The sequence below is a fragment of the Chinchilla lanigera genome, unplaced genomic scaffold, assembly GCF_000276665.1.
Source record: "Chinchilla lanigera isolate Chin_1 unplaced genomic scaffold, ChiLan1.0 scaffold00041, whole genome shotgun sequence".
Classification (NCBI taxonomy): domain Eukaryota; kingdom Metazoa; phylum Chordata; class Mammalia; order Rodentia; family Chinchillidae; genus Chinchilla; species Chinchilla lanigera.
The window spans coordinates 12,971,031-12,998,402 of record NW_004955442.1 but is presented as its reverse complement, the minus strand read 5'-3'; the positions used below and the strand labels follow the sequence as shown (position 1 = coordinate 12,998,402).

The 27,372-nt window shown below is 44.6% G+C and overlaps 1 protein-coding gene and 1 pseudogene across 2 annotated transcripts in view; one reads left to right on the top strand and one right to left on the bottom strand.

Moving 5' to 3' along the window:
• Window positions 1-27,372, top strand: part of Dnaja3 (DnaJ (Hsp40) homolog, subfamily A, member 3) — a 31,575-nt gene extending 4,203 nt beyond the window's left edge. The window contains exons 3-12 of one of the 2 annotated variants that reach the window (XM_005391293.2): window positions 6,312-6,395; window positions 9,166-9,366; window positions 10,550-10,702; window positions 16,086-16,233; window positions 16,589-16,653; window positions 19,234-19,362; window positions 20,434-20,549; window positions 21,746-21,843; window positions 25,410-25,523; window positions 26,086-27,372. In XM_005391293.2, coding sequence (XP_005391350.1) covers window positions 6,312-6,395; window positions 9,166-9,366; window positions 10,550-10,702; window positions 16,086-16,233; window positions 16,589-16,653; window positions 19,234-19,362; window positions 20,434-20,549; window positions 21,746-21,843; window positions 25,410-25,510 — 1,095 coding nt within the window. In that variant the 3' untranslated portion in view covers window positions 25,511-25,523; window positions 26,086-27,372. The remainder of the gene's footprint in view (window positions 1-6,311; window positions 6,396-9,165; window positions 9,367-10,549; window positions 10,703-16,085; window positions 16,234-16,588; window positions 16,654-19,233; window positions 19,363-20,433; window positions 20,550-21,745; window positions 21,844-25,409; window positions 25,524-26,085) is intronic. The other variant, XM_005391294.2, reaches the window with a different exon arrangement.
• Window positions 521-3,767, bottom strand: LOC102028026 (annotated as a pseudogene).

The following is a 27,372-nucleotide window of genomic DNA, read 5'->3' as shown; positions in this document are numbered from 1 at the left end:
CTGAGGAAAGTGTGCTTTGATGGACACATTTTTCAGAGCACCATGCTTCAGCAGTTAATGCTTCACAAAAAAGAAGCGGTCAGACCAAAAGCAATTTTTTGTTTTGTCTTGTTTGTTTTTTGAGGCAGGATCTAACTTTGTAGCACAGGCGGGCCTTGAATTCATTATGTAGCCCAAGCTGGCCATGAACTTGTGGTGATCCTCCTGCCTTAGGCCTCCTGAGTGCTGGGATTACAGGAGTGTGCCACCACACCTGGCAGCAATGTAGGATTGACAGCTTTTTCTTTTTTGCAGTACTGGAAGTTGAACTCAGGGCCTTGTGTGCGCTAGGCAAGTACTCTACCTCTGAGCTACACATTCAGCACTTATTTAGGTGTTGGGATTGGACCCAAGGCCTTGTGTATAGAAAGCACACACCCTACTACTGAGCTACATCCTGGCCTCCAGACACTTTTTTTTTTTTTTAAACCAAAATGTGCTTACTGGGATGGCTTCCTATTCATCTTGATTCAGGGTACTGTTAGTGCTGGTTTCTCCTGAAAGAACATCCCGCTATAAGCTTTGCTTTTCCTCCTGTAGGTTGGCAGAGGATCGTAGAGTAGCCAACACACAAAACCACTGTCTGCATTTACAGCATCCTAGGGACTTAACCTCAGTGAAGTAGGGATTGGGGCTCTGTACCAAGCGCTGCTTGTGCTTCCTGTTCTTTTCCTCTGGAAACAGATGAAGGAACTCTTGTGAGAGGCATGTTCTTGTGGGGGAGTCCTCACTGCCAGAAAGTGGACAGCTTTTTTTACGTGCACAGTTCACTAGTTTCTATTACCTTCAAAGTTGTGTAGCCATCACCAGAATCAGTTTTCATTGCTTCATAAAGAAACGCCATGCCAAGGAGATGTGGGGGCACACCCTACAATCTCAGCACTCTGGGAGGCTCAGGCAGGAGGACTGCAAGTTCGAGCCTGTGTGACTTAGGAAGACCCTGTGTGTCAAAATAAAAATGAGCTGGAGTTGTAGCTTAGTGCAGGGGCCCTGGGTTCATTCTCTAGCGCTGGAAAAAAACAAAACAAAACAAGTCCAGCTGGGCGTGGTGGCACATGCCTGTAATCCCAGCACTCGGGAGGCTGAGGCAGGAGGATCGTTGGGAGTTCGAGACCAGCCTGGGCTGCAAAGTGAGCTCAAGGCCAGCCTGAACTGCATAGCGAGACCCTGTCTCAAAAAGACAAAAAAAACCCAAAAAAACAAACCCACCAAAAACAGGCCTGTTGTTACTTATCCCCATTGTCTTCTATTCTTAATTTCTTTACTTGATATACCTGTGGATTTGCCTATTCTATTTTATTTTCGCATGAACGGAGTCATATAGGTGTTCTGTTCTGTCTGCCTTCTTTTACGCAGCCTGATATTTTCAAGGTTCATTCATGTTGTAGCATGTTATCAGTACTTTATTCATTTTTTGTGATTAATATTTTACTATGTGGATGGGCCACATTATTTTTATTCATTCATCATTTGAGGGACATTTAGATTAATTTTTAGCTGTTAAGAACAGTGCTGCTGCTGTAGGCATTTATGTGTGAGAGTTTGTGTGGACAAGTTCTCATTTCTCTTGGGGTTTTTTGGGGTTTTTTTGGTTTTTTTTGTTGTTGTTGTTACTGTTGTTTTTGATTTTTTTTGTCTCTTTGAGACAGGGTCTCGCTGTGCAGAGCTCACTTTGTAGCCCAGGCCAGTCTTGAACTTGCAACGATCCTCCTGCCTCAGCCTCCCGAGTGCTGGGATTACAGGCGTGCACCGCCATGCCCAGCTTCATTTCTCTTGGACATAGGCCTAGGACTGTAGTTACAGGGTCATATAGTAACTGGATACTTAGCCTTTTTCTGTAACGCTAGCCTTTTCAGGCCAATTTACATTAGTGTATTAGGGCTATGATTTTTCCACATCCTGGCCAACACTGGCCAAAAATTCTTATTTTTAAGATTTTAATGAGTGTTTTTTTATTTTTTTGAGACAAGGTCTCATTATATAGTTCAAACTGGCCTTGAACTTGCAGCCAAGCCTCCTGCCTCTGCCTCCCAAGTGCTGGGATTAGAGGTGTGTGCCACCATGCCTGGGTAAGTCTTTTTTTTTTTTTTTTTTTTTTGTCTTTTTGAGACGGTCTCTCTACGCAGTTCAGGCTGGCTTTGAGCTCACTTTGTAGCCCAGGCTGGTCTCGAACTCGCAGCAGTCCTCCTGCCTCAGCCTCCCGAGTGCTGGGATTATAGGCGTATGCCACCACGCCCAGCTAGTCTTTTTAATTATAACCATTTTAGTAGGTATGAAATGGTATCACATTGTGATTTTAATTTACTTTTCCCTGATAACTAATGATGTGAGCATTTTCAGGTGTTTGTTGGCCATTAATGTCTTTGGAGAAATTATATTCAGGCCTTCTGCCATTTTGATTGGGTTTTCCTTTATAATTGGGTTGTAATGAAACTAGGGCATTGGCACAGGTAGTAAAAATTCTGGCCTGGGTTTTGATTTTTGGATTTTGTTTTGTTTGTTTTTGCTTATGAAGAAGATTAAAAGTTAACTGTTAGTCTTTATTCTTAGGGTTTTGATACTAATGTCAACTATTTGTGAGCCTGTTTTGTAGAAGAGAAATTAAAGTTACCTGTGTAACAACAGGAATGGGGCAGTTAAGCTCACTGCCTTTTTTTTTTCTTTGAGTAGGAAAATTTATTAGAATAAAGGAACAGGGGGGCTGGGGATTTAGCTCAGTGGCAAAAGCGCCTGCCTAGCAAGCGCAAGGTCATGAGTTCGATTCCTGGTACCGGAAGAAAAGACAAATAAATAAATAAATAAATAAATAAAAATAAAATAAAGGAACAGGGAATAGGATGGGGAAATTGGAAATAGCAATAGCTCCTGAGAGACAGCAGGGGTCCTGAATGGGTTGGCAGGGAGCCCACCTTTCAAAGGAAGTTTTATAGAGCAAAATCACAAGGCAGATACAATGTGGGTCACAACGTGGGTCAAAATTATGATCAAGATTGCAAGTATAGTGACTTAGGTGATATTGATCTAATTGTAGCAAGGGTGTATGAGTGACATCATTAAACTTGGTCGATAATCTATAGTTGTAGTTTGTCTTTAGTCTGAGCAGTTTTAGTTCTAGTCTTAGTGGTCTTAGTCTTAGCCTTAGTAGGTGGGAGAGGATAGTTCACCCCTAATGAGATAATGGGAAATTTTAAAAGGGTGGTAACAGTAATCCCACATCTCCATTAATCTCTTAGGGAAATATGTAAAACCAGCCTTTGTTTTTTTTGGTTTTTGTTTTTTTTTCCCAGTACCAGGAATCGAACTCACGACCTTGCGCTTGCCAGGCAGGTGCTGTGCTGCTGAGCTAAATCCCCAGCCCCTAGCCCTTGTGACTTTAACCTTCAGATATACCTCCATCTATAGTCCTGGTGTATTCTCATCTCCTACACTGACTCCCTCAAGGTCCCAGCCCTATCTGACTGCCTACTATATTTCTACCTAACTTAGCTATCTGCAGTACCCCTTCTGAAGAACTGTGGTTAATGGAGAAGGGGCGGAGTTTCCGTCTAGCTGCTTCATGCTGAAGCTCTGTGTAGGGGAAACCTCAATCAAGGGCCTTCTCCAGAGAGCTAATCTGATGGGCCTCAGATAAAAGTCATGTTGCCTAGCAGTTATGAACTCTTTACAAGGTTGATCTGGTGGATCTCAGAAAAGGAGCCTGGCACATCTGTCGTTGGTTCCATCTGCATGATCACTTAGAGTTTAACAGCCTGTAGTCAAGAATAAATAAATTTTCCAAGAAATGTATAATCTATTTATTTATTTATTTATTTATTTAGGTTTTTTTGGTTTTTCTCCGGTACCGGGAACCGAACTCACGACCTTGCGCTTGCCAGGCAGGCGCTTTGCGGCTGAGCTAAATCCCCAGCCCCAAGAAATGTATAATCAAACCACGAGCACTAGAATGGAAAGGCAGATTGGGGAAAGAGTCACATCTGCAAACTGCCCTTAAAGGACTGTACCCAGTTGGCTCTTAGGCCCTCTACTGATAGAGGTTATCTGTAAGCCTGATATTTCTTGTTATAAGTCGTAGTTTAGCTGTAAATAGATGGAGAGAAGGAATTTAGAGACTCATGTTGAGCTTTTATAGATTCCACTGTAGTTCTTTGTCTTTTCTTTTTTTTTTTTGGTTTTGTTTCCTGGTACCGGGAATCGAACTCACAACCTTGCACTTACCAGGCAGGCACTGTGCCGCTGAGCTAAATCCCCAGCCCTAGTTTTTTGTCTTAATGACCTATAGTGGCCTGCTACCTGTGTAGCTGGAAACTGCCAGAAGGGAGCAATTACTGGGGCCCCTTTTTATATCTAACTCTTATTACCATGGTATTGTTTTTATCCATCTTCTGTTTATACATTTTGCTGAGTGTTTGAGGCTCACTGCTTTCTAACAGGGTCAGGATGCCCACCCGCTTAGGTATGGTAGTAAGTCACCATCATAGGACACAATCCTTTGATGGTTCTCAAGCATGGATAATGTACTGATCTCCCTCTACTGATCTCCCCATTTTTGTGGTGCAGGGCATCAAACTCAAGACCTTGTACATGCCAGACTTACTTTTTCTTTTGTTTTGATAAGGTTTTACACTTACTAAAGGGAGGAAGAGAAATGCTCTGCTGAGTGAGTATAGGGCAAGTAAAGACAGGAAAAGAAGTATGCTGTACAGGATCACAGCAGACACTGTGGTTTTTGGTTTTTGTTTGTTTGTTTGTTTTCTGGTACCAGGAACCGAACTCACGACCTTGTGCTTGCCAGGCAGGCACTGTGCCGCTGAGCTAAATCCCTAGCCCTTTTTTTTTTTTTTCCGGTACCGGGAATTAAACTCACAACCTTGCTCTTGCCAGGCAGGCGCTGTGCCGCTGAGCTAAATCCCAGCCCTTTGTTTTGTTTTTTTGACAGCAGACACTGAAAGAGAGAACATAGAACGTTCAAAAGTTGGATTTGTTTGTAAGTCCAACAGAGTGAGTCTTATATACCTTGGACACAGATATACAAAATAAAACATAAAAAAAAAAAATACTGTAAATAAACTATTTTTACTTTTACAATAACCTTAAAATGGTAGTACAGGATTAGGGTGAGCTATTTTCGCAATTTATTCACATGTGTAAATGTTGGTAATATGAGGTCCGTTGGTATCTATGAAAGTTTGCAACTCGAATGTTCATAAGTCAGGGACTTACTGTAATAATTTTATGTAATAGAGAATGATATTTGTCTAAAATCAGGTTTTCCGGGCTGAGGATATAGCTCGGCGGCACAAGGACCTGCCTGGCAAGTGCAAGGTCCCAAGTTCGATTCCCGGTACCAAAAATAAAATAAAATAAAATCAGGTTTTTCTTCACATCATAGTTACTTTATCCATGTCTCTAACATGAGACTTTGGCGATTGGTTCTATTCATATAACCTTGTGATGTTTCTATTTGTTTTTGAAAGTAATTTCTTTTCCCCTTCTTCATTTCCCTTTTGCCTTCTTTGCTAAGCTGTGCCCCTGGCCCCTGTATGTATGTTTGTATTGACAGGCTCTCGCTCTTCAGTTCAGGCTGGTCTTGAAGTCCCTCTGTACCCCAGGCTGTCCCTTGAATTTGCTGCTATCTTCCTACCTCAGCCTCCCAAGGACTGGGGTTACAGGCATATACCACTGTGCCCAGGCCCATGTTAAAATTTCAGTTCCTTTGAATTGTTTGTGCTATGAGCCATGTCATGATTTTGACTGCTTGCCACAGATCCATGATTATATATGATGTGAGTCTTTATGCTTTGCACATATCCACAGAAGCAGCCCATATGTAATCTCTGAAGTTGCCTGTGGTGCTTTACTTTGTTTTTCAGACTAGAGGCAAGTTTCATTTTCACACAGAACCCAGTGCTGTGTTTCAGAATGGCTATGCTGATAACTTAGGGTACACTAACAATTTGACTTATTGAAATTTAAAAATTCCTTTTAGAACTTCTTTAGTGCTCTGGGCACACTTCTTATCCCAGCTACTTGAGGAGCTAAGGGAAGATGATTGCAAGTTTGAGGCCAGCCTGCACAGCTTAGTGAGATCTTGTGTTAAAGTAAAAAAATAAAAGGGACAGGAGACATAACTTTGCAGTAGATTGCTTTCCTGAGGCTCTGGGTTCAGTCTCCAGTACTGCAAATAAAATAAAGAGGGCATAATTATGACTTGTATTTGGGATCTGTGTTAATAACTATCATCTTTCCATTGTAATTTATTATTTTTCCCTTAGCTTGCCAAGAAATATCACCCTGACACGAATAAGGATGATCCCAAAGCTAAGGAGAAATTCTCCCAGCTGGCAGAAGCCTATGAGGTAATGTTGTGCATGTGGTCACTGTCATTGAATTGGTGTTTGCTTTGCTATACAGAGTGTCTTGTGACATTGTCCCTGGGAAAGCAGTGTCCATTCACCAAATCACCTTGTAAAAATAAATATAGTACAAGAGCAATCAGAGCTCTCTTACTAGGTCATCAGCTTGGAATCTCAATAAGGAAATGAGTAGAATCCAATAGCCTATATTAATAAAGTTCCCCAGGTAATTCATATTTGTAGCTGAATTTAGGAACTCCCAGTTGGGTTAATTAATTTAGCCCCTTTTCAGTGATTCTTCTGCTAGAGTTTGTTACCTTGGGGATAGTGACTGTTCAGAAAGTAAAAGACCATCATTTCCCTGGAATATGTTAAAATGTGATCAGAGGACAAAGTATACTCAACCATTGACCATCGGAATTGTTGGAAAGTTGACTTTCTCCTACACTTGACCATTCTTAAGGAACTCTGAATGTGTAGGAGTTTATAGATCCATAAGAATAGCTGGCTACATATAAAAATACCTCAGCTCGTAAATACTTACCAAATAAATAAAATACCTTTGTCCTTGTCAGCTACATCTAATGTATATTAGAGTTTTCTAGATAACTTATTATTTGGCTCATGTGAGTGGGGACTGCGTAGTCTACAGTGGTTGTCTGCAGTCTGGAGAGCCAGGGAAGCTGATACCTGCTCAGTCCAAGAAGTGGAAAGCCTCCGAATAAGAGGCCAGTGATGCAGCTCAGTCCATGGCTGAAGGCATGAAAGCTTCCTATAGAGTGGTTGCTACAAGTTTGTGTTCAAAGGCTGAAGAACCTGCGTCTGATGTCCACAGGTGACAGCAGTAGAAAACACACCTCTTGAGAAAGGTTAACTGCCAGTGACAACTAGCTTTCCCCTGCTGATTTTCATTCCATCAGGCCCGCAGCCTGTTGGATGGTGCCAACCATATTCCGGGAGGGTCTTCCCAACTCAGTTCACTTACCCACATCCCAGTCTTCTCTGGAAACCTGCTCTCAGACATGCTGAGCATGTGCTTCACCAGTTTTCTAGGCATTCTTTAATCCAGTCAAGTTAACAACCAAAATCAACTGTCACATAGGAAAGATGTGTTTGATAGCATAATTTCTAAATAAATAGTAAAGTAACTTAAATTAGCTGATAACAAAACCAAAGAGTCTTAGAACCTACATCTGTTGAAAATAAGGTTCAGTTTTGAGTGAGGGATTTACTAAAAATTTTGTTGATAGTCATTTGATCCAGTGTTTCTGCAGGGACAATGCTGGAGAGTTTCGTTCTGTCATATTGCTGATTTCCATTTCCCAGGGAAATGCTTTTAAGAGTAGATGAGCTGGGCATGGTGGCACATACCTATAATCCCAGCTGTTTGGGAGGCTAGAGCAGGAGGATCGTAAGTTCAAGGCAAGCCTGGGCAACTTAGGTCTTGTCTGAAAATAAAAAGGCCTGGGTTTGCAGTTCACCTCTAGAGTGCTTGGCTAGCATGCACAAGTCCTGGTATATTTAATCCCTAGTACTGTGCTCAATCAGTGAACAAGCTGGGCGTGGTGGTGCATGCCTGTAATCCCAGCACTCAGGAGCTGAGGCAGGAGGATCATTGCGAGTTTGAGGCCACCCTGGGCTACAAAGTGAGCTCAAGGCCAGCCTGAACTGCATAGCAAGACCCTATCTCAAAAAGACGCCCCCCGCCAAAAAAATCAATGAATAAGATAGAGGAGGCTAGAACAGCAATTCTCAAATTTTTCAAGAAGACTGGAACCAAGAACGAAAAGCTACCAGGGAACTAGGGATTCCCACCTTCTTCCTTTCTGTCTTTTATTTATTTATTTATTTATTTTTTCCTTTCTGTCTTTATTCTTTGTGCCTTAGCTGTGGTCCCTGACAAATACTTCAGGCTCTGGGCTGTTTGCCTGAGTCACTTCGTCCCCTTCTATTCTAAGTGGAAGTACTTTTTCTCTGGGAGGAGGAACATGCTTTCTGTTTGGTCTCTAGGGCAGTGCATTTTTTTTTTTCATTTTCAATTTTTTAATCCAAAGATAAAATATATACAGAGATACAGTATGGGGCTGCAAGTATAGCTCAGTAGTAAAGCCTAGCATTCCTAAAGCCTTGGGCTTATTCCTCACCATCTCAATAAAAGATAGAGATAAGGTGAACACTGCATTCTTTTCCCCTGTCACCCACTAGTTGCGCTTCTTGAGGTAGTGAGTCCCTACTAACAGCTTTGTGTCAGAACTTGAATATATATGAATATATACTGAAGACTCAGTACAGTCTTCAGCATGTCTTCTTACATGATACACTCTCCCTGCCCCTTGTTACTGCTGTTCCTCCTGCCTACTGCCGCTCTTGCTGTGGCTTCCTGATCTATTCATGAAGAGTAAAGCATAGGAAGTGTAAGTTTCCTATCAAGCAGTATCTCCTGTAAAGAGATGAAATGTGAATCTGTGAAAAGTACAGGGTAGCTTTGAGGTCATGTAAGGATTAACAAGCATTTCTCCAGGATGACAACCCTGGGGGATTTTTATAAGACATTTTAAAGTACTTCAGGCTCCATACTTAAGAGTCCAGTGAAGTCATCTCTCTCCTCTAGGTGCTGAAGACACAGTACCAGCCATTCCCGAGACCTTCACAGAATATTTTTGCACAGGGGCCTCTTAGTAAATAAATGTGACTGCCTTACTTGATGTGTGTTTGTGTCCCTGGACCTCAGATGACCAAGAAATGCCTGATGGCTCTCCCTTTGTTATTGTAGGTGTTGAGTGATGAAATGAAGAGGAAGCAGTATGATACGTATGGCTCTGCTGGCTTTGATCCTGGGGCCAGCAGCTCCGGACAGAGCTACTGGAGAGGAGGCCCTTCTGTTGACCCAGAGGAGCTGTTCAGGAAGATATTTGGGGAGTTTTCATCATCTTCTTTTGGAGATTTCCAGAGTGTATTTGATCAGCCCCAGGAAGTAAGTTACTTATTTTGAAGGACCATTAGAATTTTAGGATGTTAAATGCCATGCAAATAGATTTTTATCAGTTTGTAGTTCTCAAAAAGGCAAAACAGCTATTTGGTAGAAAGTAATTCCAGCATTTGAAAAATCCTGTAGGTAGTAATGAGTATATCCATTTTGAGTATATTCTTGAAAGTTGCTTAATGAGGCAGCACCATCGTCCTCAGAGTTTGTAGTTTGTGTGTAGTGACTTGTCTAGGGGAGCTCGATGCAGCAGGAAGATGTGCTGAATCTCTTTCACATTTATGTTCTTAATAAGACATTGTCAGAGTTGAAGAGGGAGGGAAATGTTCCATGATCTAAATTATGACTGTGCACATCAAGCTTTTAGTAAGTGTTGTTACTCAGCTTTCCATATTGTAACAAAATATCTGAAATAAGCAGTTTAAAAAGAGAAAAGGTTTATTCTGGCTTACGATTTCAGAGGTTTCAGTCCCTTGTCATGTGGCCCCACATCGTTTGTGAGCTTATGATGAGGAAGCATATCCTTGGCAAGGTAGAGCAAAGTTACTCACTTCATTGCAGCTGCAAAGGAAGAAGAGAGGAACCATGACCCACAGTCTCCTTCAAGGAATATCCTCAGTGACCTAAAACTTCCCACTAGGCTCCATCTCTTAAAGATTCCACCACCTTTAGCATCAAGTTGGGGATCAAGCCTTTAAGAAGTGGGCCTTTGGGAATACTGCAGATCAAAATGTAGCAAGTATTACATACAGTTATTATCTGTGAACACTTTTAGCTTGTTGAAAAGTATATTTTCACGTAAATTAAGACACACATTGTAGCTGGGTGTGGTGGCGTACACCTGTAATCCCAGCATTTAGGAGGCTGAGGCAGAAGGATCGCCTGTGAGTTTGAGGCCAGTCTTGCCTACATAGTGAGTTCAAGGTCAGCGTGAACTGCATAACAAAACCCTGTCTCAAAAAAAAAAAAAAAAAAAAATATGCTGTCCCTTAAAAATCTCAAGAAGCAGGATAGGAACAAATGTATGAGTCCCACCTAGCAGAGCATAAGTACCAGTAAATACAGTAGTTAAATAGTAACTATAAGGATGGCAGCACCCTCCTATCCTTGTAAAGCAGAGCATCACTAGTGGTTGTAAAGTGGAGAATGACAAGCTATACCTTGGTTTCTTTAGTACATCATGGAGTTGACATTCAATCAAGCTGCCAAGGGTGTCAACAAGGAGTTCACCGTGAACATTATGGATACCTGTGACCGCTGCGACGGCAAGGGGAATGAGCCTGGTACCAAGGTGCAGCATTGCCACTACTGCGGTGGCTCTGGCATGGTAAGGGCCCCATTCTCCTGCTGTCTCCACCATTCCTTTCTCCTGTGCTTCTGTGGGTATTTACTCAGGCATCCCTAGGACCTTGAAAATTCCTGGTTAGGTCGATTGTTTAATCTGGAGCATTCTGTGCTTTTCCAGTCATTCTGTGTCTTGGTCAGAAAATGATGCACTTTGCGATATTTAGGTGCTTTGAAAATCAGGGGAAAGACAGATTTTGCTTGAAGTCCAATGATTTTTTTTTTTTTTCTCTTTTTGGTAACTTTTTTATATAATGCGTACTTACAGAATAGTAAAAAGAAGGGCTGGGGATTTAGCTCAGTGGCAAAAGCGCCTGCCTGGCAAGCGCAAGGTCGTGAGTTCGGTTCCCAGTACCAGAGAAAAACCAAAAAAAAAAAAAAAAAAAAGAATAGTAAAAAGACCCAACTCCCTTGTTCCTTGTACCCAGATTCACCCATCTTATTTTGTCCTATTTGCTTTGTCATTTTTGTTCCTTCTCTCTCTGTGTGGGTCTTTTGAGTTCTAAATACTTCATTGTGTATTTTCTAAGAACGTGAATATTATTTTGTGTAATCACAGTGCCGTTCTCAAAATAAGGAAATTTTACATAGATACAATATCATCATTGGTATTTTCAAGGTTTTTCAATTGTCATTTCTTTTTTTGTTTTTTTATGAGGTAGGGCCTTGAAATGTATTCTAGACTGACTGTGAACTTAACCACATAGCCCAAGCTCGCCTTGAACTCCTAGTGATCTGAGTGTTTAGAGTCTGGCTGTGGCTGTCATATCTTTATTCCTTTTTTGGGGGTGCGGGGGGGGGTTACCGAGAGTTGAACTTAGGACTTTGTGCTTGCCAGCCAGGTACTTGTGCTACTGAGCTATATCCCTGGTCCTCTTTATTCCTTTTTTGGGTGCCTGTGTGTGTGTGTGTGTGTGTGTGTGTGTGTGTGTAAGTTTGTTTATTTATTTAGTCTTTTTGAGACAGGGTCTCACTGTGCAGTTCAGGCTGGCCTTGAGCTTACTTTGTAGCCTAGGCTGGTCTCAAACTTGGAACAGTCCTCCTGTCTCAGCCTCCAAAGTGCTGGGATTATAGGTGTGCACCACTGTGCCTGGCCCAGAGCCTTTATACTGGGCTACATTCTCAGCCCTTATTTTTTTATTTTGAGATAGGGTCTCACTCCAGGCTGGACTGAACTTGCAGTCCACCTGTCTTAGCTTCCCGGAGTGTTAGAGTTATGGAAGTGTGCTACCACGCCCAGCTAGTCTCTTTTTAATCTGGAACCATTACTTAGTCCTTTTCTTTTATGGCCTTATAAGTTTTGAAGATTGGAGGCCATTGAATGGAATGTTCCTTGATTTGAATTCATAGAATTGAGACTGGTTTTGGCGGAAACATCACACAGAGAAAAATGAATACAAAACTATCACAGAGGAGATGTGTTCTTTTTAGTGGGGCATATGAGGAGCCATAAGATGTCTGTTTGTCTCATTATTGACACCTTTACAGTGATCATGATTATTTGGATTTGGGGGGGTTGTTTGTTTGGGGGTGTTTTGTTTTGTTTTATCTTTTTGAGACAGGGCCTCTCCATGCAGTTTAGGCTGCCCTAGAGTTAACCTGGTAGCCTAGGCTGGTCTTGAACTCACAATGATCCTCCTACCTCAGCCTCCCAAGTGCTGGGATTACAGGCGTGCACCACCATGCCCAGCTTGTTTTGGTTTTTTGAAACAGGGTCTCACCATGTAGTGTAGGGTGATCTTGAACTCACTATGTAGCCCAGGCTGGCCTCAAACTTGCAGCAATCCTTCTTCCTCAGCCTCCTGAGTGCTGGGATTATAGACATGTGCCACTGAGCCCAGCTTATTTGTTAAACTAGTTTTCAGGCTTTTTACTATAAGGTTATATTTTTTCCTTGAAATTAATAAATTCTGGTGACGTATCCTGAGACTGTATAAATGTCCTGTTCCTCAGACTTTTACCCACTAGTTTTTGCATCTATTGATCTTTCTCACTTAAATCACTGATTACCATGATAATTGCAAAATGGTGATTTTCTGATTTTAGTATCCTGTCTGTGTTATTAGTTGGCATTCTATATATTTATTTCTATTTTTAAATTTATTTATTTGGGGGTTTTGGAGGGAGACATGGTCTCACTGTATGTTTCATGCTGGCCTTAAACTCATTATGTAACCCAGACTGGCCTTGAACTCACAGAAATCCTCCTGCTCTCAGCCTCTTGAATGCTGGGATTACAGGCATGTGCCACCATGCCCAGCAGTTGGCATTCTATTTAAAGGAAGTCCTCTTTTCTATTTATTAGTTTATATCAGTGTGAATTTTGGGATTCTTTTTTTGGCGGGGGGACGTTTTCCAATACCAGGCATCGAACTCACAACCTTGCGCTTGCCAGGCAGGTGCTGTGCTGCTGAGCTAAATCCCCAGCCCTGAATTTTGGGATTCTTATTTTATTCACTGTGTTACAACCTGCATGGTTACTTTGATGGTCAAATTGTCCCTGAGGAAGTCCTTCTGGACTTGGATTTGCCTGTGGAAGTACTTGTAGCTACCTCCTGTGTATTTTTATTATTGATGGATTGATTGGTTTGGGGGGCTTCTTTTTTGAGATAGGGTCTCGCTATGTAGTTCAGGGTGGGCTTGAACTCACTATGTAGCCCAGGATGGCCTCACACTTGAGGGAATCCTCTTGCCTCAGCCTCCCAAATGCTGGGATTATAGGGGTGCACCCTCATGCCTTGTCTCTGTCCTTTTAAAATGGTTCATTCGGGGTCAGGGATATAGCTCAGCAGCACAAGCGCCTGCCTGGCAAGCACAAGGTCCTGAGTTCGATTCCCAGTACCAAAAAAAGTTTGGTCATACTTTCAGTAATTCCTTATTTTCCATCTCAAAAAGGTGTTCTAGGTTAAACTTACTTATACCTGATCTGCTGTTGTCTTGGAATCAGCCATTACCACAGTGCCCTGGTTCCTGCTAGTACCTAATGGAGCATGAAACCAAGAGCTCTAGAGTCCTCATTGCTCCTGTTACATCACTCCTAGTAAACCCTTCAGCAGACTGAGCCAGGAAAAAAAAACGTGTGTGCACATACATAGATATACATGCATATAGCTATATCTCTTTACAAATCTATGTATTCCCATATGTACATACATACATATCACAAACCATGGGGCTGGGGATTTAGCTCAGCGGCAAATCGTCTGCCTGGCAAGCGCGAGGTCGTGAGTTCGGTTCCTGGTACCGGAGAAAAGCAAAAAAAAAAAAAAAACAAAAACAAATTTGCCAGAGATTCCTTTCTGGGGAAACACAAACCATGAGTTCAGCGTGATTGTTGCACATTTATAATTTTTTTCTAACAAAGAAAAATCTGGGTCTCATTGTCCTTGATGTATTTGCTCATTTGCTCAACCCAATAACACTCTAAAGGAGCTTCAGAATTGTTAACTCATACTGTGTAGCTAGTACTCCAATTTACAGGCATTCATTACTTGGCATTCTCAGTGATAGGGATGCAGCTTAGTGGTAGAGTATGTGTTTAGCATGTGCAAAGCCCTCGGTTCAATTCCCAGCACCGGGCTGGGGGGAAGGGGCCAGGCAGAAAGACAGAATAAAATACAATTCCAGAATGATACATAAATGTAAATTCTCCACAAAATTTTTACCTTAATGGAGAGACAGTTGTAGAAAGAATACTCCGAGCTGGGCATGGTGGTATACGGCTGTACTCCCAGCACTCTGGGAGGCTGGGAAGAAGGATTACAAGTTTGAGCTCAGCCTGAGCAATTTAGTGAATTAGTGAGATCCTAATAAAATAAAAAGTTAAAAGGAACACTGGGGTTATAGCTCCGTGTGAAGACTGAGTTCAGTCCTCAGTACAACACACACACATACACACACACACACACACACACACACACACACACACGAAAAGGGTTGTGCGTGGATAGAGCTCAGTGGTAGCAAATGTGTGAGGCCTTGGGTCCAGTCCCCAGCACCAAAACAAACAAAAAGCGTTGGTTGCCATGAAGTCAGGGTGAAGGAGAAATGAATAACGTTTTCTTTATCTATCTCTATTTTCTTTGACCTGCTACATCAAGCATGCGTCTGATAATGTCCTTATTGCCCCTCCCCAAATCTGAAGAAGTTAAATAAAAGCATAACCAGTTTCTATATATCAAAGAGGGTTGATGTGCGTGGTACAAATCATAAGGATCCAGCAACTCTGGGAGGGGGGGGGGCTCCTGGAGGGTGGAGTGTGAGGGGAGGCTTGATGTGGACAATAAGGGCGAAACTATTTCCTGGAGGAGGGTGAGTGGGCGGGTGCATGTGAGCTCTGTTTACACTGTCAGTTTGAACGCAGTCCCTGTACGATTGGCCCCCTGGTGAGTGTCTTCTTTCTCACATCTGCTTTCAGCAAGTCCCCCTGAAGACTCCCTCAGACCTTTTGAACACTAGTGACACTTGGTACCCTGAACTGCTCAGGAGGAGCAGAGTTAGGACCCTTGGGGGTTAGGAGCCAGGATGCAGACTTCAGCCTTGGAGTCACAGGCTCAGTGACCGGCATAATAGCTCTGGGTGGGGAGAGGAGGGATTGTATCCACCTGTCACTTTTTTCTTTACTTTCCTACGTTTTCCCAACTATCACTTTTGTAACAAGGAGGGAAATCAGCTCTTGGAGTTTTAAGGTGGTGTGTCATATTTCTTCTCCTGTCAGCAGCATGGTGGTCTGAAAGTGAGAAGCCGATGTATTTTTAGTGGTGTGAGCTCCTGCTCCTGTTGGCTTTTATTGTTTTGTTTTGTTTGTTTGTTACCAGGAATCGAACTCAAGACCTCACACTTGCCAGGCAGGCACTGTGCCACTGAGCTATATCACCAGCCTTGTTTTTTTTTGTTTGTTTGTTTTTTTTTTTTTTTTTTTTTTTTTTTTGGTTTTTGGTTTTTCTCCGGTACCAGGAACCGAACTCACGACCTTGCACTTTGTTTTTTTTTTGTTTGTTTGTTTTGGTTTTGGTTTTTTCTCCGGTACCAGGAACCGAACTCACGACCTTGCGCTTGCCAGGCAGGCGCTTTTGCCGCTGAGCTAAATCCCCAGCCCCGTTTTTTGTTTTTTTGAGACAGGGTCTCACTATGTAATTCAGACTGGTCTTGAACTCACTGTGTAGCCCAGGCCTCAAACTCACACCAATCTTCCTGCCTCAGCCTCCTGAGTGCTGGGATTACAGGCGTGTACCACCACACCCAGCCTCCTGTTGGCTTTGAGATACGTGCATACACATGCATACAAGACACAAGCCTTTAGTGAAACATTTTCCTGGAATGTCCCTTTACCTACATACTTACATTTTTCTTCTCTTTACCATCAGGAAACCATTAACACGGGCCCTTTTGTGATGCGTTCCACGTGTCGGAGATGTGCTGGCCGTGGCTCTATCATCACGAATCCATGTGTGATCTGCAGAGGAACAGGACAAGCCAAGCAGAAGAAGCGAGTGATGATCCCCGTGCCTGCAGGTGGGCTCCCGGGTCTCCTGTGTCTTCAGGAGCACCAAGGCTACCCTTTCCTGTGAGTGTGGCTGTTGGTAGAAGCTCAGGTTGAGTCCTTACAGCCCTGGACAGGGGAAGGAGCAAGAATCTTCTTGAATCTTTATCTTTGTGCCAGTTATCATTACAATGTATCGCTGTGCTCCTGCTTGGTGAGAGAGCAGTTCCTGCCCCCTGGTTTCGCCTCTTTTGTCCACTCTCTTCAGGCACCAAGGCCAGCATTACAGTGAGCAAAGAAGTCTGTGGCTGGTTAGTGGGTCTCAGGTGGAGAGTTCTTTGGGAGGTCCCACCGTAACTGCTGTGTTTGGAACTTTGGTTCTTCTAGGAGTGGAAGATGGACAGACTGTGAGGATGCCTGTGGGAAAACGAGAAATTTTCATCACATTCAGGGTAGGTGCCTGCCTCCACAGCTTCTGTCAGCTCCCTGCTCGCTTGGAGTAGGAGCTGTTGAGGTTCTGGTTGGCATGAGGTAGGAGCTTTGCAGATACACTTCCCTTCTTTATTTTATATTTTTATTTTATTTTGAGACAGGATCTCAATTTAGGTTGCCCTAGCAGGACTCAAACTTGCAAAGCCCCTGCCTCAGCCTCCTTTAGTGCTTGGATTACAGGTATGTACCACCACGCCTGACTTTACCTGGTGTTTTTGATTAAGAGAATGACTGGACATGATGGTGCACTACTGTAATCTTGGCACTTAGGAGGCTGAGGCAGGAAGATTGCCATGAGTTTGAGGCCAGCTTGAACTACATAGCAAGACCTGTCTTAAACACACACACACACACACACACAAAAAAAAAAAAAAAAAAAGGAAGCATGAGCATGGCTTAGCTAACTGCTGTGTCACAGAGTACTTCAGGGCCATCAAGAAGAAATAACCTAGCTGGGCCCAGTGGTGCTCATCTATAATCCCAGCACTTGGGAGGCTGAGGCAAGAGGATTACTGTGAGTTTGAGGCCGGTCTGAGCTACACAGTGAGACCCAGTCTCAAAAGAAAGAAAGGTAGAAAGACAGAGAAAGAAGAAAGAACCTGGTGGGGCAAGCAACCATGCCAGTGATCCCAGTACTCTGGGGAGGCTACGGTACAAGGATCACTGTGCGTTCAAGGCCAGCCTGAACTACACAGGGAGACCCCTATCTCATAAAATCAAAATAACAGACAACCCCCCAAAAAAAGAACCTGCGCCATATGTATGAACAAGAGATGCCTCAGTTGTTAATGACACACCAAAGAAAGCAGGTTTTAGAGGTTGCAGAGCATAGGAGGCCATCTACATATTTTTAAGCCCATGAGATGGAATTTGTGTTATTTAGGAACGTGGAAATACACAGCAGAAGTAAAGTTACACCTGTAGGAATAAGCCAGGCTTGATGGTACATACCTATAATCTCAGCACTCAGAAGGCTGAGGCAGGAGGATTGCTGTGAGTTCGAGGCCAGCCTGCACTACATAGTGACATCCTGGCAAAAACAAAGAAAGAAAGAATAATAAATACCAAGTTCAGGGTAGCAGTTAACTAAGGAGCATCAAAGGAGTTTGCATTTATGCTCTTTTATTCCCTAAACTACTTGGTGAGGGTACATTGTATTTGCTGTTTAGTTTCAATTTTTTTTTCTACAGTGCTTCATAATTTTAAATAAAGGCAAAAGTTGGGCCTAGTATCCAATTGTCTATCATTCTAGCTACTACCAAGGCTGAGCCAGGAGGATTGCTTGAGCTCAGGTGTTCAGGGCCAGCCTGGATAATACAGTGGTACCTTGCTTCACAAACTTAATTCTTTCCATGATTTCAGTGCAAAATTTATTCCATGATTCTGGTTGCAGCCGAATTGCAAGTGTATACTATATTGTTTAGTAAGACCATCTCAAAAAATAAGCTGGGTGTGGTGGCGCACGCCTGTAATCCCAGCACTCCGGAGGCTGAGGCAGGAGGGTCATTGTGAGTTTGAGAATAGCCTGGGCTACAAAGTGAGCTCAAGGCCAGCCTGTACTGCATAGCAAGACCCTGTCTCAAAAAGACAAAAAAAAAAGATAAAAAAGGAAAGAAATTCCAGTGTTGCCATTCAGTTTTGTTTCTTTTTTTGTTTGTTTTTGTTGTTGTTTTTTGAGACAAGGTCTCGATATGCAGTCTAGGCTGGCTTTGAACTCATTATGTTACCCCAGGCTGGCCTCAAACTCATGGTGATCCTCCTGTCTCAACCTCCAGAGTGCTGGGATGACAGGCGTGCACCACCTCACCAGTCTCTGCCAGTTAGTTTGGAAGGCAGCTTGCATTGAATAGTCATCTGAAGATAAATCATGTTCACCTTTGAAGATACATTAGTCTATGTTTCTGCATTCTTTCTAATGAAGTAAAATTTTAAAAAATGTTCAAACAGCCAGTTTTTATTCTTATTTCCCTTAATAATTTGTTGGATTTTTTTTGAGACAGGACTTTGCTATTCAATTCAAAACGACCTTGAACTCACCATGTAATCTAGGCTGGCCTCGAACTCTTGGCAATTGTCCTGCCTCAGCTTCCTGAGTGCTGGGATTACAGGCATGTACCACACCACCCTAGGTGTATTTTGTTTTTTGAGTCAGGGTCTCACTCTGTAGTTTAGGGTGGTTTTTAACTCACTATGTAGCCCAGACTGGCCCCGAACTCACATCAGTCTTTGTGCGTTAGCCTCCTGACTACTTAGATACAGTCGTGTACCATCGCTCCAGACTCCTTTTTCAATTGAATGGTGTGGAGGCTGAAGGAATCTAGAGCTGTTCCCATTGGGCGTGTGGCTGTGGAGGCTGAGGCCCTCCCGACTGTGGGGTGCTGGCTCCCATTACAAGTGCAAGTCTTCCAATGCTGTGCTTTAAGCCTTGAAGGTGGTAAAGAGTGTCAGGCTCTAACCCTAGGCCTCATGAGCCACGCAGCTCATGTCCAGCCTGAGGAGGACTTCTCTGGTGGTCATGTTGATCTTGTGTTTGACCTCAGGTGCAGAAAAGCCCTGTGTTCCGGAGGGACGGCGCAGACATCCACTCCGACCTCTTCATTTCTATAGCTCAGGCTCTTCTTGGAGGCACAGCCAGAGCTCAGGGCCTGTACGAGACAATCAATTTGACGGTAAGAGAGCGTGGAACTTATTTGCCAGTCTCGTACGTGGCTCTTTTCTCTGAAATGGACAACGGCTGACATGGCCTGAAACCTGTGAGCATCCATCATGTCAGGAATTCCGAGAGGAGAAGCGGCTTGGAGCCAGGCACTGGGGCCTGTTCTTGGGCTGTTCTTGGGTGAGGGTCACAGCTCAGGACTTGCTGTGTGATCGCTGGAGTGAGTTCTTCTTTGCCATCCCCTCCTCCACAGGTCAGCAGGCCTGGAGACTAGGTGCATGCATGACACAAGCTGCAACACTGTAGTACGTGCTCTTTGCTCACCTGGCTACGAGAGCAGATACCTCTGAGGCTGTGTCTCATCCCTTGGTCACCACTCATTTTAGTAGCAGCTACAGTGGACATCCTCCTGTGTCCACCATACCTGTACTCCCATGTCCAGGTCCACCACTGTTTGTATTTGGCTCAGGGCCTTCTACAGCTTCTGTGTGCTGGGGACTTTGGGGTGGCCTCTACCCATGGAAGTGGACACTGGGAGCGTATTGTCCTGCCTCTGCTCCTAAGTCTCTCTCGGTTTTTGTTTTTGTTTTTGTTTTTGTTTTTTCCTGAAGACAGGGTCTCACTGTGCAGTTCAGGCTAGCCTTGAACTCACTATGATGTGGCCCAGGCTGGGCTTGAACACATGGTGATCTTTCTGCCTGAGCCTCACAAGTGCTAGCATTACAGATGTGTGCCACCAGGCCCAGAATCTCATGTTTTCTCCCCTCACTTCCTAGGCCTTGGTATCACAACTCTTAACCAAGACCTATTCAGAGACTCTGCTCTGAGCAGACTGCAGCTCAGCCAGTTTCCATGTGGTTGCTGTGGGGCATGCTACAGATGCCTGAGTATAAGTCCCTTTCAAGAAGCTCCTTCAAGATTCTTTTTTGGGACTGGGGATGTAGCTCAATAGTGGAGCCTAGAATGTTCAACCCTGGGCTCAATCCTCAGTGCTGGGAGAAAAACAAGACTGTTATACATAGTGAAAAGGTTTGCTTTTGGACAGTGAGGACCAGAGAACATCACCACTTTCCTTTCTCTATAGATTCCACCTGGAACTCAAACAGACCAGAAGATTCGCTTGACTGGGAAAGGCATTCCCCGGATTAACAGCTATGGCTATGGCGACCACTACATTCATGTCAAGATAAGAGTTCCAAAGTAAGTTCTGCGAAGGCTCCAAACCCTGCACACACTCATCTACCAAAGCAGGTGCCCATGAAGCCTTTCATCTGCAGACTCTGCACCCAACAGTTAAGGTGCCTGTGAGCTCTTTGCTTGGGTGGGTCCTTTCTCCCATGAAATGGGATGTGTCCCAACCCTGTCCACAGACAAATCAGAGATGCTGAGCTCTTGCTTTCTTTTTTTTTTTTCTTTCTTCTTTTCTTTTTTTTGTGAGACAGTGTCTTGCTGTATATAGTTCAGGTTGACCTTGAACTCACTGTGTAACCCAGGCTGGACTCAACCTCATGGCAATCCTCCTGCCTCAGCCTCCTGAGTGCTGGAATTACAGGCACATGCCACCATGCCAGACTTGCTTGTGCTGTCCTGTGGGCAAAGTGCTGTAGGTACCCTGTCAGGGTATATGTCTGGCTTCTCTTTGGAGGCTAGTTTCTAGCACTTAACTCTTTTTTGGAGATTAGATAATTTTTACCTGCTTCACAGGCCTTTATGATCCCCTATCTCCTGCAAACTGTATCTAATATAGCATAGTAATGGTTGTTTGAACAACTTGGGGCACCAGGCGTGGTGGCGCAGACCTATAATCCCAGTACTCAACCAACTCGGGGTATTTTAGAAGTTCTTATTTTCCCCTCCACCCTAACCACCCCCAGTACTGGGGATTGAACCCAGGGCATTCACACTGAGCTACATTCCCAGCCCTTTATTTGGTTGCTTTGAGACGGGGTCTCACTGTGTAGTTCAGGCTGGCCTTGAACATACTATGTAACCAAAGCTGTCCTCAAACTCTTGGTGATTCCCCTGTCTCAGCCTCCTGAGTGCTAGGATTACAGGCATGCGCCATCACACCCAGCTTTCCCAGCCCTTCTCATTTTTTATTTTGAGACAGAAAAGTCTGTGTCACTATGTTGCCTGCCCAGGCTGGGCTCCAAACTGTGATCCTCCTACCTTAGCCTCCCAAAGTTCCGGTATTACAAGTGTGCACCACTGTGCCAGGCTGGGAGCTCTTCTTTACAGGAACTTGAGGGGGTGACCTCAGGTTATTAATGTAGTATGTGCCCCTTCTTGGTTGGGGTCCCCCTTTCCCCCACACTGAAGATCTTGGCTGCAGCATGCTTGTCTGTGGAAGAGCTGCCCAGAGGAAGCGCTCAGCGTAACCTGTGCTCGGTCCGCAGGAGACTGACAAGCCGGCAGCAGAGCCTTATCCTGAGCTATGCTGAGGATGAGACTGATGTGGAGGGAACAGTGAACGGTGTCACCCACACGAGCACAGGTAAGGGAATGGGAGGTGTTGTGGCTGCACAGTGGGGCCTGTAAGTCTCTTGGAAGATGGACAGTTTGGAGAAGCGTGTTGGGGTTCCTACTTGGTGGTCTTGATGAAGTCCCAAGGAGTACTGTTGAAAGAATGGAGCTGGGGGGCAGGGCAGGAACAGCTGGCATGGAGCAGCGGCCCCCAGTGAAAGCTTCTTTCCCTTTCTATGCATGCGTCTGTGTGCTGAGAAAAATGCTGAGGTGCTTCCTGCCATGCAGCTCTGTGTGTCTCAGAGCTGGTGTTCTGAGTTCTAGCCTTGGTTCTGCCACTTGCCTCGTGACCTTGGGCACTTTCCACCATGAGTTCCTTGTAACAACTGAAGGAGGACACAAGCTAGAGAGATTTGTGCGTTTCTGGCCCTGAACATTTTGGCAGGATTGCAGTGTCTGGTACACAGTAACCACAGCATAAAAACCCCGTCAGAGGACTCATCTGCCTTTTAGAGCAAATTAACCTTGAATTTATCCTACAGTGAAGAAATGTTACCTGAGGTCACATGCCATGCTTTGTTGGAGAAGTGCAGTTGAGTGTTGGTGATTTGGTATCAGCGTACCTGCTGGCTGGAGCTTTGGCCATGGCACCTGCCAGTGCAGTTCCTCATCTTGTGGGAGGTGAGGGACTCTTGATTGGGACCTTATAGGTAGGGACAGGCTGTGCCCAGGAGGTCATTGGCTCAAGCTGCAAGTTTTTTGCTTCTTGAATCGTTTTTGTTCTTGTTAGGTTCATAGATCAAGTTCTGTAAACTGGAATAGCCTTAGAATAGCATGTGGTAATTCATAGCAGGTGTTCAAAGCTGGGGGTAGGTTTTCCAGTGAAGCGGAGGCTTTGGTCGTGGAGTTTGGAGGCAAAGGCAGGAGTGGGAATCCCAGCAGCAGCAACCACTTTTGGTGGAATTTCACCTAAGTTCTGTTCTGGACAAGGGGTCAGAGACCTCTGAAAAAGCACCCATTACAAATCCTGTCTGGGTGTAATGGTGAGCATTCTGGACTGAACCCAACAAATCCTGTCTGTCTCCCAACCAATCACTGAATGGCACTTATTTTAATGGTTGGGAGCATACACTTTCCTCTTTTGTTCTTTTTGTTATTCTTTCTCACCCTCCTCCTCCTTTTTCTTTCACCTTCTTAAAAATGTTTTGTTTTGTTTTGAGACAGGGTCTGCTGTGTAATTCAGGCTGGCTTTGAACTTGCAGTGGTCCTCCTGCCTCAGCCTCCTGAGTGCTGGGATTATAGGTGTGTGACACACATCTGGCATTCTTTTTTCTTCTTCTGAATGGGCCTTGCTAGGTAGCTAATTTACACAAGCTGGTCTTAAACTTGGGATTCTCTTGTCTCAGCCTCCTAGAGTGCTAAAATTATAACTGCGGTACCACACCACTTTTTTAGTATTTTCTGAACCAATGAAGAAGTGAGACTAGTTATTCTACAGAACTGGTTGTTCACCTCTAGCTTCTCCTTTGGGTGACAAGAACAGCAGAGTTAAGGAAGGAGGGAGACAGGAGTTGCTAAGTGTTTTTGTGCCCCACTTGGACTAGTTAGGAATTTGGGTTCTGATGTCAGATGATTCATGTTCTGGCTCTGTTATTATTAGCTGTAAAGCTTTAAGCAAATGACTTCATCTCTCTGAACCTCAGTTTCTTCATCTGTAAACTTAAGATAATAGCAGTACTACCTTATAGGGTTTCTGTGTGATGAAATGAATTCAGATGGGTAAAGCCTGTGGCATGGTGTCTGGCATATATTAGAAGCCCTACCAGTGATGATTGATGGTGTGATGCACTCCAACATACTACGTGATTTGTCATCTGTTTACTAGCGACACAACAAAATTCAAAACTCATGCTGTCCCTTGTCTTAGGAGGCCCACAAGTGATTTAAATATGTGGTTTGTAGACTTGTTAAGAGAGTCCTTTTTTTTTTGTCTTTTTGAGAAAGGGTCTCCCTGTGCAATTCAGGCTGGCCTTGAGCTCACTTTGTAGCCCAGGCTGATCTTGAACTTGGAACAATCCTCCTGCCTCAGCCTCCGGAGTGCTGGGATTACAGGTGTGCCCCGCCATGCCTGGTAGAAGAGTCCTTTTTGTAAGAAAAGAGGATGTGAAGACCTGAGGGAGGGTGCTGCTCATGGGGGCTGTAGTATACTGTGGAGGGCCTGGTCCTCATCTATGGAGCCCTGGAGCTTGAATATGGCCCAGCTGTGTTAGTGACTGTCTAGGTCTCATTCAGCAAGTCCTTCTCTGAGGACACAGCTGAGCTCTGTGAGTGTGCCAGGTCAGCAAGTGAGCTGTTTCCCTACTCTCTCTGCCTGTCGCCCTGAGCTTTGGGCCCCTTGCTCTTGAAGTCTTCATCTGACTCAGACTGAGCTGTTTACATTGTGTTGTGCACTGTGCAAAGTATGTGTCTTGGCACAGGAAAAACATGCCCTGGCTGGGCACGGCAGTGTATGCCTGTAATCCCAGCACTTGGGAGGCTAAGGCAGGAGGATCACCATGAGTTTTAGGCCACCTGGGCTACATAGTGAGTTCAGGACCAGCCTTAAAAACTACATAGCAAGAGCTGGGCATGGTGGTGCACGCCTGTAATCCCAGCACTTGGGAGACTGAAGCAGAAAGATTGCTGCAGGTTCCAGTCCAGCCTGGGCTATATAGTTCAAGGTCAGCCTGAACTACATTGCAAGACCCTATTGGAGGGGTGGTGTTTTTTGGCCCTCAGTACTTGTGATTGACAAATCATTAAGACATCTGTGTAGTAGAATTCTTCTAGTCTCAGCCTTGGACCTATAGCCGCCGTTATCTGGAGTAGTTAGGTTTAGGGGCCAGATGTGGGGGAAATTGATTAGGGAAATAAGAGTCCCAGCTAGTGTTGTGACACCTGAGATGAAGTGCATGTATCTGAGGGTTCTGCATGGCCCTGGGTCCCTCACTGGCTGTCTTGGGCATGCCATGTGTATACACGCACAGTACAGATCTGTATAGTGGGCCTAAAGATGGGGTCTTATCTTGGTGTGCATTTTATCTTATACCCAGTAGCATAGTGGTTAAGAGCCCGGCTTTGAACTCAGTTCTCCTGTTTGCTGGCTCTGGGACCTCAGGTAAATCACCTAACTTCTCTGTGTTGCCATTGTTTTTTCCCCATTTGTGAAATTTACCAGTAAGATAAGCTAAGGATTAGATGAGCCGATGTTTGTACACCATGTGGCTTACCTAGAAGGGATGTAGCACAGAGCTCTGTTTGTGACTCTTGTTTAGATTAGAGACAGCTGGTCATTGTTTGTCTGTTTTGTTTCCTCACTGTGGTTCCATGACTTAAGCAACTGGGACACCATAAGACTCTGAGTGGCCCAGTTGCTTCGGTCTGACAAGTGAGGCAGCCTTTGCCAGCTTGGGAGTGGCTCCTTCTCTTCTTAAGGTGGCGCTTGGTTGCTCCTTGAGTGGTTAGGCTGTGGGCTGCCTGGCATGAGTAGGTCGGGGCGGGAATGTGATGTGGAGGTGTGTGCCGTTGACCCTGGTTCTTTCTGCTGTTTGTGCCCAGGTGGCAGGACCATGGATAGCTCCACAGGAAGCAAGGCTAGGCCTGAGGCTGGGGAGGACGAGGGATTCCTTTCCAAACTTAAGAAAATGTTTACCTCCTGATATCCCAGCCGAGGTAGGAAAACCTGTGAGGCTTCTTCTCTTTGTCTCCCTATATGAACTAATCCTGTTTTTTTTTTCACTTTAACCAACATCATACCCACCACCCCCCTAGGAGTTGGAAGAGGTGCCAGTCAAAGCTGTGGTAAATCTGGCGTCTTTTCAGCCCTTCGAAACAGAGTGTGGGGCTGTCAGCAGTACGATGCTGGGCCAGGATGCGGGGTTAGAACTCGGTTCAGACTCCTTCCTGCCTTATAGCCCTCCTTATACCAGTTCCTAGGGGCTTTCAGTTCCAAAGTGGTGGGACCACCTTGCCTACAGTCACAGAGGGAAAACTGTGGCAGACCCAGGCCTAGAACTCAGATCTCCTCCACCCTTCGCCTGCTTTGTAGCTTCCCACCCTGCTTGGGCAGGGTAGCACTGCAAACCTGGGGGCTGCTGCAGGGTAGTGCTTGTGCACTGTGGTGTTCTGTTGTTTGTGCTTGTCCCTGATGTTGGGGCTCTTGACCCTGTCTCGGCACAGCCACTCTCCAGGGATACTGGGATGTGAAACATAACTGTTTGTCTCCTTGGCTCAGGAAAACGATCCACTGGAAACTAGGCTGGGAGCAACAATCCTTCCATATGGCCAGGCCTCAGAGACAGGAGCAGCAGCACTGAACCCCGCTGCAGAGTCCTCTCAACCACCAGGAAACAGCAAAACATGACAGCACATCTCTGCACAAAAAGGTCACAGTGGACAGCCCCTGGGCAGTGAATGTAGCGCCCAAGGACTGGTGAAAGTTCCCTGTTCGTGGATAGGTGATGCACCTCTTCTGACTCAGGCAGGGTAAGACAGCTGGACACTTCTTATAGCACTAAAACTGTAGTTTGGAATCAAATGTGGAGAGCTTAAAGAATTAAAGGCCATGCTTTCAGCTTAAAATGAAGCCTTAAACTGCACCAAGGTGTGAAGTGATTCATTTTCTTCTCAGCAGACCTCTAGGAGGTGCTGAAATGAGTCCTCCCTGACGGGTCGTCTTCATCAGGAACGGGGTTATACACCTCACCAGAGCTGTCTTCCCCCAACAGGCTCTACCCAGGCCTCTTCTTGGAGTTTGTTTTTAATTCCCTAAGGTACCAAGCAGCTGGAAAGTATGTGCTGGGGCCTGGGGAGGCAGGCACCCAAAGGCCCACAGGGTCCCTGGAAGACACACAGTCCCTTCCACCCCACGCCGATGGCAGCCAGCCCTGACTTTTGAATTCTGTCACTCTAGCTGAGTGTGGTGGAGCTCCTGCACTTCTGAGCTACAGCCATGGGGCCGTCCGCAGGAACTCGAAGCTGTGCCAGCCAGCATCTTGGCTTTTACCGCCTACACTGTTAACATCTATTTTCCAAAGCATGTTTAAATTACTCAGTGCTGGGGGCTGGGGATTTAGCTCAGCAGCAAAAACGCCTGCCTGGCAAGTGCAAGGTCGTGAGTTCGATTCCTGGTACCGGAAGAAAAACAGAAAAACAAAACAAACAAACAAACAAAAAAACCAAGATCTAAATTACTCAGTGCTGAGAATCATAGTCTTCTCCAGTGTAAATGTGTGTTCAAGAGAGGAAAGCAGTCCAAGCCAGGAAAGGTTCCCCACCATGCAGCCAGGGCAAATGCCCTGTCCCCTGCCTCTGCCAGTAGCACATTGCAGTTTCCATGTGGCTCACAGTCCTTGCTAGTGTAAGACAGGTTAATGAAGAACATTTCTTAGTAGTTTCCTTTTTGTTTTTCTTTATAATTTACAAAATTAAAAATTACATTAGTGTCTGACTTAAGTATGTAAAATGATTCTGTATCAATGTAAATAAGATTGTCTTCTGCAAAAGATATTTAAAACCTAAA